This window comes from Caretta caretta, chromosome 1 (assembly GCF_965140235.1).
Source record: "Caretta caretta isolate rCarCar2 chromosome 1, rCarCar1.hap1, whole genome shotgun sequence".
Lineage (NCBI taxonomy): Eukaryota > Metazoa > Chordata > Testudines > Cheloniidae > Caretta > Caretta caretta.
The window spans coordinates 286,909,453-286,923,766 of NC_134206.1; the positions used below are offsets into that span (position 1 = coordinate 286,909,453).

At 38.8% G+C, this 14,314-nt stretch overlaps 1 protein-coding gene across 6 annotated transcripts in view; it reads left to right on the forward strand.

Annotated features, from left to right (window-relative positions):
* ZFC3H1 (zinc finger C3H1-type containing) overlaps nt 1-14,314 on the forward strand; it is a 58,866-nt gene that overhangs the window by 4,875 nt on the left and 39,677 nt on the right. The window contains exons 2-6 of one of the 6 annotated variants that reach the window (XM_048835773.2): nt 4,920-5,339; nt 9,390-9,416; nt 10,406-10,470; nt 10,722-10,959; nt 11,205-11,431. In XM_048835773.2, coding sequence (XP_048691730.2) covers nt 4,920-5,339; nt 9,390-9,416; nt 10,406-10,470; nt 10,722-10,959; nt 11,205-11,431 — 977 coding nt within the window. The remainder of the gene's footprint in view (nt 1-4,919; nt 5,340-9,389; nt 9,417-10,405; nt 10,471-10,721; nt 10,960-11,204; nt 11,432-14,314) is intronic. The other 5 variants (XM_048835775.2, XM_048835777.2, XM_048835774.2 and 2 more) reach the window with 5 other exon arrangements.

A 14,314-nucleotide genomic window follows, 5' to 3' on the forward strand; every position in this document is an offset into this window, starting at 1 on the left:
GCTGGGACCAGTGCTTTTGAACATATTCATAAATGATCTGGAAAAGGAGATAAACAATGGGGTGGTAAAGTTTGCATATGATACAACATTACTCAAGATGTTTAAGTCCAAAGCAGAGATACAGAGGGAACTTATAAGGTGGGTGACTGGGCAACAAAATGGCAGATAAGATTCAATGTTGATAAGTGCAAATTAAGCACGTTGGAAAAAATAATCCCAACTGCACATACAAAATGATGGGGTCTAAATTAGCTGTTACCATTCAAGAAAGAGATGTTGGAATCACTGTAGATAGTTCTCTGAAAAGATCCACTCAATGTGCAGCAGTAGTTAAAGCTAACAATATTAGGAACAGGTAGGAAAGGGACAGAAATTAAGACAGAAAATAATGCCACTTTATAAATCCATGCTACACCCACATCTTGAATACTGTGTGCAGTTCTGTCACCCTATCTCAACAAAGATATGTTAAATTGGAACTGATGCAGAGAAGGGCAACAAAAATGATCAGGAGTATGGAACAACTACCAAAGAAGAGATTAAAAAGACTGGAACTGTTCATCTTAGAAAAGAGACTTCTTAAGGGGGGATACGATAGACGTCTAAAAAACCATGAATGGTATAGAGAAGTGTTCTTTACCCCTTCACATAACATATGGACTTGGGGTCACCCAATGAAATTAATAGACAGCAGGTCTAAAACAAAATAAAGTACTCAATTTAACACACTGTCTACCTGTGGAACTCAGTGCCATGTGATGACGTGAAGGCCAAAAGTATAACTGGTTTCAAAAATCAGATAAATTCAAGGAAGATAAGCCCATCAGTGGGTATTAGCCAAGGTGGTCAGGGTCAGAATCCCATGCTCTTGGTGTCCCTAAATCTCCAACTGCTAGAAGCTGGGACTGGACGATGGAGTGTATCAGTCAAGATTGCCCTGTTCTGTTCATTCCCTCTGAAGCATCTGGTTCTGGCCACTGTCAGAAGACAGGATATTGGGCTAGGTGGATCATTGGTCCTACACAGTATGATCGTTCTTATATTTTGTTCAGGTTTTTTTGCTGAAATTTCAAATCTGTAGGTTAGATGGATTTGAGTCTGCAGTGTGGAACCCCAAAATGTGGATTTATTTGGGGAGATAAGTTCTAAACTGTTTCTGTTGTTTGTTTTTCATCAGTCTTTTGTAGCTGAGTTGAAGGTTTCTTTAACCTGCCTGGCTCTTCGGTTCAATTTTGCAGAATGTTTTGAAGGATAACAGCTGTAGCCTGTTTGTTTTATTTTTTTATCTTCATGTATTCATATCTGTGTTGCCTGTCCTTAACCTAGTCCTAGATGATATTTGTGTAAACGTTTTAAATTGTATTTTTAAGAATTCCTCATCACTTCCACTCTTGAGACACATTAGGATATTTCCTCTACCATTTTTTACATACTCTTTTAAAAAAACAAACAAAAAAACCCCACCCTTCTCTATTTCTCATAGTGTTCCTCACCTTTAGGCCATCCCACATGAGAGAAGAGAAATAGATACAGAATAGTTCTAAGTAGATTAAATTAAGCAGTCTTTACAAAAAATACATAAAGATACTTTTAAAAAATTCCAAAGTTTAGGATTGTCTGCTAATGCTCCCCCCCCCCCAATTGCCTGTGTAAGGGGCATTTTTACTTTTACTTTACTTTAGCAATGTTTATCAATTTGCAAATATCCCACTTATGGTGGTTTGGGATTATCCATTACAGAATTCCGAAGAAAAGGAGTACTTGTGGCACCTTAGAGACTAACCAATTTATTTGAGCATGAGCTTTCGTGAGCTACAGCTCACTTCATCAGATGCATACCGTGGAAACTGCAGCAGACTTTATATACACACAGAGAATATGAAACAATACCTCCTCCCACCCCACTGTCCTGCTGGTAATAGCTTATCTAAAGTGATCATCAGGTGGGCCATTTCCAGCACAAATCCAGGTTTTCTCACCCTCCACCCCCCCACACAAATTCACTCTCCTGCTGGTGCTAGCCCATCCAAAGTGACAACTCTTTACATAATCAAGTCGGGCTATTTCCTGCATAAATCCAGGTTTTCTCACATCCCCCCCACCCCCCCACCCCCATACACACACAAACTCACTCTCCTGCTGGTAATAGCTCATCTAAACTGACCACTCTCCAAGTTTAAATCCAAGTTAAACCAGAACATCTGGGGGGGGGGGGGTAGGAAAAAACAAGAGGAAACAGGCTACCTTGCATAATGAGTTAGCCACTCCCAGTCTCTATTTAAGCCTAAATTAATAGTATCCAATGCAAATTTGAGTGGTCAGTTTAGATGAGCTATTACCAGCAGGAGAGTGAGTTTGTGTGTGTATGGGGGTGGGGGGGATGTGAAAAAACCTGGATTTATGCAGGAAGTAGCCCGACTTGATTATGTAAAGAGTTGTCACTTTGGATGGGCTAGCACCAGCAGGAGAGTGAATTTGTGTGGGGGGGTGGAGGGTGAGAAAACCTGGATTTGTGCTGGAAATGGCCCACCTGATCACTTTAGATAAGCTATTACCAGCAGGACAGTGGGGTGGGAGGAGGTATTGTTTCATATTCTCTGTGTATATATAAAGTCTGCTGCAGTTTCTACGGTATGCATCTGATGAAGTGAGCTGTAGCTCACGAAAGCTCATGCTCAAATAAATTGGTTAGTCTCTAAGGTGCCACAAGTACTCCTCTTCTTTTTGCGAATACAGACTAACACGGCTGTTACTCTGAAAAGAATTCCGAAGTAGTTTGATTTCTTATTAATATATATTTACAGGGCTTCTTCAAATTATAATGGGCACTTTTGTATATACTGTCTTAGTTGTTTTGTTTTGTACATCGTTTATCCTAGTCGATCATTATGCTGAGGCTCGACATGTTATGGCAATAGCAAATGTTTTGCTAGAATAACCTAAGCAGTTTTGGAGGATGTTTTTCAAAGATATTCAGACCTCTCTGAGATGAACATATTGATATGTCCAGGTCACTCATGCCCCCATGGTCATGAGGGTGGCTTCGCTTTGAAATGCTGTGCAGAATATTATGGTTCTGTATCCGAGTACTCAGCATGTTTAAATTCACAGATTACAGAAATTTCATTGTGCTTTAATTTTAGCTGTATTGTTAGTACACATCAGCCTTAGTGGAAAAGTATTTTGAATTATCATAATGTTCACCTGTTGCACAAGGAGCAAGACTGACTCATCAGGTTAAAACAATTTTTTTGCTGTATAAATATAACTTTTGGAGAATTAAGGTGTTTCGTCTAATTAAAGCAGAGTCCTACAGAAGAGTTATTAAGTAGCTATGTTAGCATTCTAAAGTTTAGACGAGGGTAAAAGAAGTTCTAATGTAGATGTTTAAGTAAACTCAAAATGCCAGAGGGTCTTTTGCTATTAGTTTTTGGTTCACATTGAACTGTGCCAAATAGGTTGGTTTAAATTTACAAGAATGCGTGTTTATTTGGATAAGAAACTATGAAAGGCACTTAGTTTGGCTATAACATGTCCAAATAGAAGTAATCTTTGGGTCCTGGTTTCATGTAAACAATAAAGCACAGGAAATACCTTGAGTGCCTTCAGCAGTCTGTAAATGCACCAATAGCGTGTAATACATATTGGTGTAACAATGTATTACAAGGCTGTTTAGATCATTAGTATTAGTAGCAATAATAATATAATCTGGTTCTCTGTCAGATTTCAAAGAGCTTTTCAAAGGAGGCAAGTACTTTGATTTCTTAATAAATATATTTACAGGGCTTCTTCAAATCATAATAGGCACTTCTAGTATGTACAATCTTAATTTGTTAGTAATGATTAATAACAATCTTCCATGTGTCACTATGGAAGGAAATACAGTCTTTAATAAGATATTTCTGCATTCTCCTTGTGGAATTGTGTTTGTGTACTTAAGGCCTGATCCATGAAACTCCGTATGAAAGTCAGCAGGAGTCTTTCCATTATCTGCTCTGGGCTGTGGGTCAAGCTCCTGTTGCCAAGCCAAAACCCAATAGAAAAGCGGTGTCCATTGGGAATGCATGCACAACACCTTGTAAACCAAAAGGTTTGGTCCTGAGCAGTGGCTGCAAAACGAACTAGTATATTCCTGACTGTTCTGATGATAAGTCCTGGAGCCCTTGGCTCCTTGTGGTTTACTTTTCTTGGTTGTTGGTGGTAATTATCTGTGGCTTTAGCTCAGATGTTGGAACACGGTTGCTACAGATTTTAACTGCGCTGTTGCTTGGTCTCAGCGTTTTATGGATGGTTAAATTGTGTCAGAATGAAGTTTCAGTAACTTATTCAAGACCGCACAGAGGGAGTCAGTGGCTGAGTCATACTTCTGTCAGAGAAGTCTGAGGCTCACTAATTTGCTTTGAGCAAGTCTAACCACCAGGTGAGCTCCTCCCTATCAGTCTCCACCATTGCAGTTCCAGTGAGTCAGAGGTTGTGGGTGGAGAGAGAGAAAACTTGCTGGGCAATTCCTTGAGCTATAAGAGTAACAGAAGTCTTAAAAAATGAATCAAAAAAGATGGTATTTTTCTACATTTGAGAACAGTTGTAAAGTATCCTATAAAAGAAATGTGAATTAATGAAATTGAGCAAGAAGATGCTACTTGACAGTGGGTAAGTGTGATCAGTATGTTAACTTTATATTCCGTTCTTAAGACTAACGTATAAAATATGCATATTGTTATGTGTTTGACAAATTAAGTTCTGTTTCTGAAAATGGGGAGGAGAGTTCAATATGAAGTTCTAATACAAAATTACTCCAGTGGGAGAACACATTTTAATTTGTTGCATATTGTTGCTTAATCTTCATTCATTGTATCTTAATCTCTACGATATTAAGGGCAGAAATTGATGAAATTTAGTTTTCTTAACAAATAATTCAGCCAAAACTTTTGGAAGATCCCCATCTAGAAAACAGAACTACCCATCTAAAAATGAAAACTGTATGGAAGAAAGCTTTGAGGATCTTCTTCTGAAATACAAGCAGATTCAGCTTGAGCTTGAATATATTAATAAAGATGAAAAACTGGCTCTGAATAGCAGAGAAGAAACTGTGCACCAAGATGATGCTAAAACAGCAAACGCTGAGGACCAAATCGCTGTAGAAAATGTCAGTATTACAAAAGAAACTATAAAAGAAGTGTCTCCTGAGGAGAAAAATCAGGTTATAGCCTTTCAGGCATTTGAACTGAAACCTCTCAGGCAAAAACTGTCTACATCGGCTGAGAGGAACAGATTGAAAAAAACTAAAGATGGAACAAAACAGCTGTCACAAAAATCTGAACTCTCAGAATCCAGTCAAGGTAACTATCGAACGTTCCTGTTTGCATTAACCTGTTACAGCAAGAATCTTTGTGATTCTACTAGATATTTGGGAAAGTTGTGCTTCTTTGAAACTTGATATTGTTAAAAGAAAGTGGTTTTACATCAAATAACTTATTTTAAATTTGGAACTTGTCCTGAAGTGTAACATCTTCAACATTTAAAGATTTAATTAAAGACTGATCCAAAATATAAAATAAATTATGATAAATATTTTCACAAAATTTTCTAACTTAAACGTAAATAACTTGTTTGGAGAGAGAGAGTAGGGCAGGAGAACAACATTAGAATATTTCCCTTCTGTTATATTTAGGTTTTCAACACTGTATATTAGTGCATGAGAATCAGAAAGGGAAATTGATGAATCACTAGTTGTCTAATCAGCCTTCTTCCCTTATCCGCATTAACTAACTATAAAAAGGAAACATACAGCACATATTTAAAATAAATTGTTGTTAAAATCTAAACAATTTCAGTTTTAATAACCTAAAGAAACACTTTTAAAAAAATACATAGTTTTATTACTATGGTAATATCACCTGAAGGCCAAGCATGGATGTCATACTTGGTGGCTCCTGACTGTGGTATCCTATTTGAAGGGCTCTGAGTGATCATATTATGTTATTTAGTGCTGGTGTTTTTAACTGCAAAATGGTAATTTAATTTTGATAAGCCAGAATTGATTACTGTTCTAACATGTGCTGTCTTTATTTAAAAAAATAATAATTTGAAAACGAGAGCTGTGGCAGCCTTAAATTTCACAGGGAGCATTGCTGTTAACAGTGTAAAAGAGTAGGTGGAATAACTAGTGCTAAGAGCTGACTTACTGCTTTTGAAATGTAGTTTGTTTTCTTGAGATTTTTTTTAAAAACTAAATTAACAGTCTGAGGCATCCTGCTCATAACTGGAATCTTGGGCTTTCGTTTAATCATCTCTTATATTTTCGATCTCTTTTCCTTACTGGCTTCCTTCTTGTGAGACTAGAATGTGCAATGGCAAAAGTTTCTCTGTTAAAGCTGAAAGGGGAGGATTGAAATTTAGTGACAATCATATACTCTAGTGTGAGAGTTTTTCTCTCAAGTGTTTCTTGTAGTGTAATAAATGTTCCTGCCCAGAAGAACTTAAGTTGTAATATAAGACAAAACACACTGTAAGAGTTCAGGTAAGGAAAAGAAATGGAGAAATCATTGTGGGAAAGAGGTAGGGAAGATTTATGTAAGAAGTGGGTTTGAAAGGGGGCCAGATAGAAGCATGATGAACAGAAGTGGGAGGATATTCTAAACTGTAGACGCAGCACAGAAGAAAGCATGAATCTGAGATGATACAAAGCATCAGAGCATGAGAAATATAAGACAAAGGCATTGAGAGTCAAGATGATTAGCTTGAGCATGATCCAGCAGGAGATAGGAAGCCAGTAAAGGAAGGGAATGAGAGAATAGTGGTTAAGGAAAATGGTTTTACCTGTGGTACTTTAGATAAACTGGACAGGGGATGGTTAAAAGTAGGGAGACCCAAAAGATTATTACACTAATCAAGGTAAAATGATAAAGGTGTGGACGTGGCTTTATTACCAGGCTTAGAGGAGCAGTCATATCTTCCTGACAGAGCAAGAACCTATATAATATAGGATAAGTAAATATGTAGAAAAAGGAGTAAAACTGACACCTATGAGTCTGGGGAATAAAAAGGAGCTATTTAAAAAAAAACCCGACCCCCAAATCCATAAAAATAAGAAATTAAACACAAGAAGAATTAACTCTGTATTGCAGGACATAGGACTGAAAGGGATCTCTTGCTTTGAGTCCAGTCCTCTGGTCACAGACAACTCCATATATCATTCGTTCATAAACTTATCAGGCTCCAGCTTAAAACTAAGCAGGTTTTTTGTCCCCACTATTCCTATTGGAAGGTTGTTCCAGAACCTCACTCCTCTGATGGTTAGAAGTGTTCTAATTTCCAGCCTAAATTTATTCATGGCCAGTTTATATCCATTTGTTCTTGTGCCAACTTGTCCTTGAGCTGAAATAGCTCTTCTTCCTCCCTCGTGTTTACCCCTCCGGTGTATTTATGGAGAGGAATCGTATCCCCTCAGCCTTTTTTTTTTTCTTTTTCTTTTTGCTATTGGACCATATGCTAGTGGTAAAATTAATGCTGTATTCCTTGGATGCACAATTTATTTTTAATTCATATATAGTACCTAGCCTGGTAGGAGCTAAACCCATTACATAAAAAATACTAAAAGCAAACAAGTTACATAAGCAACTGACAATTTATACTTGCATGACCAGTACCACGAGTATCTCCAGTGTGCTTTAGAAGATCAAATGATAATATACAACCCAAATTAACAATTGCAATGCATAGTAATCAACCAGAAACAAAACAGAATAAATGGGCTTTGCATGATGCCCTGAGACTTATCAGAACTTGGATTTTTGTGAGTGCTCAAGGGAATGCATAGTAAAAGCAGAGCATTCAGCTAAGAACCCTGTCGCTAATCTTAGTTTTATCCCAAGATCTGATAGCAAGAGCATCCCAAGTGATTTCAACAACCGTAAATTAATATCAAGTGAGGTAGGAATTTCTAAGATAAATGAGAGTGTACTATTCAGGGCTGCATACAGTACATAAGGGATTATAAGGAAACATCCTCTATCGCAGGGCGTTTATATCAAATGTTATTCTGAGGCCCTAATGGGTGCAATATAGCTGAAGAGCTATTTTAGGGCGTCTACACTTAAAACAATACCGGGGCACAGCTGCAACCTTCAGTGTAGACAATACCTATGCCGATGGGAGGGCTTCTGTCAGTGTAGGTAATCTGTATCACCAAGAGGTTGTAACTAGGTTGACTCGAGAATTCTCTGTCAACAAGAGGGGGTTGGTTCAGTTTAACTGCGTTGTGGATTTTCCACACTTCGAGTAATGTAGTTGTCCCGACGTAATTTCCTTATGTAGATCAGGCCTTAATTCTAAAACACAGTTTTAATGCTAATTTTAACTGTCCTCCTCTTACTCAGGAGGCTCTATATCTTCCTCTCTGTGGAATACCCTAAGTTGCTGTTTGTAGCTCTATTCCGTTCACCATATATTTTTACCATCTAACTGTTGGCTGTATGATTATGAGTTAGTCTTCGTCCATCTCTGGGGAAAAGCAGGTCTGCGCTACAGTGGGGATCAGCGCTCTGATTCACCGGCAGGTGATTTAGCGGGTCTGGTAAAGACTCACCAAATGAACTGCAGATAGCTCTCCAGTTGACCACTGAACTCTACCCCCGACGAGAAGAGTAAGATAAGTCAACGGGAGATTTTCTCCCATCAACCCCCCACAATGTAGATCCAACAGTAACTCGACCTAAGGTACGGGGACTCACCGCAGTAGCGTAGACCTAGTCTTAGGAAGCATGTGTTCCATGTTATAGAAACTCCTGTCATCACAATTAGCATTAACTGCGCCTTTTCCCACCTTGAATCCGTGGATTGAAGGGGCATAGAGGGAAGCTCTAAAGTTCAATGTTGAGATATGTGGTATTAGGAAAAATACTTGTACATGTTCTGTGGCTAACTAGGCTATAGTTTGGAAGTGAAAAGGGTGGAAGTGCTATTAATAAATCCAATAATGTTTTCAATCTGCATCAGCTATATTTTAGTGATGTCTACTGTTGCCTTTATGCTTCAGGGCTTATTAGCGTTTTAATGTAAAAGTTTATAAATCAGCTGTGCTGTTAACTTTCTTTACGCTAAGTGAAACTTGGTATGCAAAGTTTTAACCCAAGAACCAGTACTGGAGTCCTTTTGTGCTCCCACCCCCCACGACAAAAGAAGTCTGTTCAGTTAATTTTTTAAATCTTTAAAGTGTTTTCAGATGCTCTTACAATGTCTTCCATGTGCTTTCATTTAACACTTTTATGGTCTGTTGGTCTGGCTTGTGTAATAAGCTTTTGAAATATTTTTTTAAAAAATTGAAGGTAAAGCATTGCTGGGTTCATCCCATTTCCCCTCATTCTCATATGCTATTTTTTTTTTAAAAGCACACGGCAAGCAGGGAGATCTCCAGGGTGAGCTATATACCATTTGTATCTTCTAAAATTTCTGTTGTATGTTTTGAGTTTGCATTTGCCCTTGTATCTACTTTTCTTGATATTTAGGAAGAGTCTTTTTCTAGGACTTGGGAGCAGGGAGAAAAGTGGGTTGTCAATTTCTCTTTTCCCAGTTTGGCATGTGGGCAGGGACACGCTCTAAGAGGGTTTTTTATATGGAGAGAAAGCATCTTCGAGAATGATTCATCTGCTGTTTTTATTTTTCCCCTCCCATTTGATGGCAATGTGGCTGGTGGGCAGTCAAGCATATCTGTAGGGTAAAGTTCAGCTGGTGAGTTTTACTACATACCAGGCCACTGATAACCCTAGAACTGGTTTCATTGGAGGTGGAGGAGGTGAACCAGTGTTCTTCTCCAGCTTTGAGTTTTCAGCTTGATCCTGCAAGGTTCTGAGCAGCTACTGGGATGTGCTGAGCTTCTTAAATTCCAGTGGGAGCCGAAAGTGCTGAAAATCTACTGTCAACCACCCTCGGTGTAGACCCTGCAATAACTCGACCTAAGGTATGTCGACTCCAGCTACATTATTCATGTAGCTGGAGTTGCGTAGCGTAGGTTGACTTACCGCAGTAGTGTAGGCATAGCCTGTCTTTTGGCAAATGCCGCTTTCATCCTCTTTATGGGATAAACTGGGGGAAGACTTCCATAGAAGCAGAAAGAAAAACAGGGAAAAAAATACCTTAGATGGAAAACTATTAAAAGATCAAAGATCCAGTCTGTACTGTCAGGGTGTTACTTCTCAAAGCAAGGTCAGTCATGCCAGTTATAATAGCACACTTTCAAAGTACACATCTGCAGCAATTTTATTTTTTATATACTACTCTAATGTATTAACACCTCAATAATATTAATAAAATATCTTGGGTTCAGTTCTGCACATTGTTTTAGTGTAGTTCTATTAAGTGAACTGAAGCTTTGTCATGTTTATAAAAGTGCTATTTTGTTTTAAAGGAGTAGAAGACAAAGAACAAAGATTAGTACGAAAGCTTAACACTTCAGATGCTACATCTGAAAAGGTAAGAGTGTTGTGGCTGAAATGATGTTCTATTTTGTGGCATGATCTTCTGGTTCTTTTTTTTCCACGTTGTAAAGTCAAGCCACACTTTAGGAATAGGTAGCATTAATCCTCAAAGACCCTGATGAAATCTGGGGTGGGATTTTAAGCTTGCCTCTTTTATAGAAATCTAATTGCACTCTCAAGTCTTTTTGTGTGAAAAATAACATTTGTGAATTTAACTAATGACGTTTAAATTTAATGACTTTTCAGTTATGCTCTCCCCTCTTTTTCTCCATCCCATCCCCAAAGAAGCTACTGGATGAGGAGGAAGAGATGTCTGAATTGCAGCTTAGACTTCTTGCACTTCAGTCTGCCAGTAAGAAATGGCAGCAGAAAGAACAGCAGGTGATGAAGGAAAGCAAGGAAAAACTAACAAAGACTAAAATTGTTCAGCAAAAAGTCAAAACCAGTACAAAACCACATTCAACCAAAAAAACCAGCACTGCAGGTAATATGCGTAACATTATTAAAATGGTTAGCAGTAGTCATCTATCTGAAATCTAAAATGTAATCTGTTATGTAAGGCTGATACTAATACCAAATCTTCACCACCATATGGCACTCACTAATACTTTTCATTCTCAAAACTTTTAGGGTTTCTGCAAAATGTAACCTTTGGGGACTTGTGTTGGATATGTGTGGAGGCTTTTAAATAAATGAGATGCAATTACCTGTATATATTTTTATTTAAAGCTAAGCAAGCTTTGAGGAAACAGCAAACAAAGGCATGGAAAAAAATGCAGCAGCAAAAGGAACAAGAAAGACGTCAAAAAGAAGAGGAGCAGAGGAAACAGGAGGAGGAGGAGGAGAGAAGAAAAAGAGAAGAAGAAATCCGAAAAATTCGGGACCTTTCAAATCAAGAAGAGCAGTACAACCGGTTCATGAAGCTTGTTGGGGGGAAGAGGAGATCAAGAAGCAAGGTAGTGATTTGTTTTCAGATGTTCTGTTTGAGATCCTTGATTGATGCATACTTTCTTTTTCAAACTGTCAGAGAAACAGAATAGTTTAGTGGTTACAACATAGAATTTGGAGCCAGAAGTTTGTTTTAATCCCAGATCTGACTGTTTTCTTTTCTTCTGACTGTTTTTGGTCATGTCTCAATCTCTCTACATAGATTTATCCACTTGAAAATTAGTCATCAGTAATTATTCTCGTAAGAGTGTTGTGAGCATAAACTGCTTGAAAGATGTTAAACCCCTCTGTAAATAAGTATAACCAATTAGTAGTCAATCCTGTTCTAAGAGGTGTAAAGCCAGAATACTGCTTTTTACTAGGTTATTCTGGAAATTAAATTCAGTGGGGTAGCACTCCCCAAAAGTGCTCATTTTAAGACAAATCACGTTACACTGCAGAAGTGAACCAACAACATATGTTGCCTATCAAGAAGCAAAGGCTATTCACTAGGAAAAAGTCTCATTAATTTAGAGATAGGGTTGCTTAGTTCTGCTTTTCCAGAATGTAGAGTATCCCTAAACTTAAATTTGAAAATCAGGAAATAGTTATATTTTGCACCCAACCTTAATTCTGTCATCATGGAGCTGGAAATAGGCACTGGCACCAAATCCAACTTGACCCTGTCACTAACAAAATTTTGTGCTGCTGTGTCCCCAGACCAATTCTTTAGTCTCATTCCTCTCATTTAGGTGTAGCTGCACTGCCCCAAGTAAAAGTTAGAGTAAACTGGTAGCTTGCTGCATCAGGAGAGGTGCAGCTGCAGCTAGAGGAATCAGGGATCCCTGTGTTTTGGGCTTGTTATACAGAAGGTCCCATTAGATAGTCATAATGGCCATTCCTGGTTTTATAATGTAACAGTATTTGAAAGAACTCTAGAAAGGACTCTAGCATTTGAGGGCCACTAGAATGGCTACCATTGTCCATTCCAGAGGCTGACAGTCCACAAAGTATGTCAAGAATATAGAGGGATAGTAGCATTTCACCCCATTCTAACACTTGCATATTCTTAGTGCTCACCAGTACTCCATATCTGCATTGGCATTCACACGTCATGCATCCCCTCTGCCTTCTGTCCTGTACTGTTGCTCTGGGAGTTCTAGCACTGGGATGTGCCAACAGACTACACTATGTCGCTCATTTTGAAGTAACCAAAGTTGATGTCCCACAGGGAGTCCTTAAGACAAGGATGGACAGGTATCAACATCTGTCAAGTCTTTAGGGGCTTGCCTGGAATAGGCAAAGTGGTCAAGAATAGTAGGTCAGGCTTAGATAGCTGGTGTTTGGCTAAGCCCATTCTAATCTCAGCCTTTATCCTAGTCAAGATAAGGCTTGGGAGTTCCCCATATGCTATCCTTATTCACTTCTCCCCTGCTGTCCTCCAGGTGCTCAGGAGGGGTACAGTTATATGATCTTTAACTGGGACAGGTTGGAGTATTGCTCATGGGGGCAGAGGTAAGATTGTGGAGGGAGGGGGATGGGAAATGACCTTAACTCTGCATTTCCTTGTTTTCAGAAATGCAAGTTTAGCTCTTCCCTCCATGTTCTATGAGGCACAAGGTAGTGCTAGCCAACTTAATACAGGTTTGGCATTGAATTTCCCTTGTTTGAGGAAATGATGGTAAAGAGGGGCATGATTGAGAGGCACCTGTGGTGGGGGCCATGGATGGACTTCCTAAATACATCTCACTGCTGCTCAGCTACTAGCTTTGCTTTTCTCCTGGCTCCTTCATGCCACTCATAAGGCTGTATCTGAGGAGCCCCTTAAGCAAATGATTCCAAATTGGCACCACAAAGTACACCATGTTGTGGTATACCACTGTTCACGACAACCTCCTTTATGTACATGGATTTTAGAGTACTTTGAAAGTGGGCTTTTAAACAGCTCTTTTTGACCAGACCTATGAAGTCACTGCCGTTCCTCGTTAATGCTGCTGACACTTGAAGCAGAACTTCCAAAAACAAGCCCATGGGCGCAAGCAGAAAGTAGTCTGAAATTTGTCTCAGAAGTCTACCAAAAGCGGCACTTGAACTCATAGTTTTTGTGTGCTCAAGTTCAAGACAGTCTGTTTCTGTAAGCAAGCAACTGATCGATGTAGGCTGAGCTCCTCTGCATAGTTGGTCGCATGAGGCATCAGGTGTACCAGTCTCATGGAGCGTATGCAAATCACTTTCTCTCAGGTGCCTGTCACGGTTCTTTTTTCATGGGAGTTCTGTCTCTGGAACCCTTTGGCCGAATGACCCATTATTCACACAACTAACTGGCTCTGAGGCTTAACGATTTTCAAGATAAAATTCAGTATGCACGTGGATTTTTTTAGAGCTCTGTGAAGGTTGAAAGCTTTGTTCAACCTTTACAATAAAGTTGCTGAGTGCTCTTTCATAATAACTATGTTTTTAGTTTTCCTATTCAGTCATTACTTGGGTCTTTTGAAAAGAGATTTGCTTTTCATCAGGAACTTCAGTAATTTACTGTATGTATTGGCAGGAGCAATAGAGTTCTGAAGTAGAAGTTAATTGTAGCACCATTTCTTTCAGAAACGCTTTATTCAAGACTGCCCAGACTTTTAATGTTGGCTAATTTTCAGGAGCTTGATTGTCTGTTATAAGTTTATTTTGGGTTTGTTAATTGGATGTTTGCTTGTTAATCTCTTCCTTGATAAACTTGTAGAAACTGCTGTTATGTTCAGAGAAAACAGCATTCAAAACCTCCAGCTGATCTCAGTCTCTTCTCTACATGGAGAAGAAAACTGTAGTTTGACTTCTTAAGCCACGGTTGACCCCCTTCTTGCCTCCTTCTGTCTCTGCTGGGTAGAACTTCGTTGAAAAATGAGTGAGGGGACAGGTAGTGG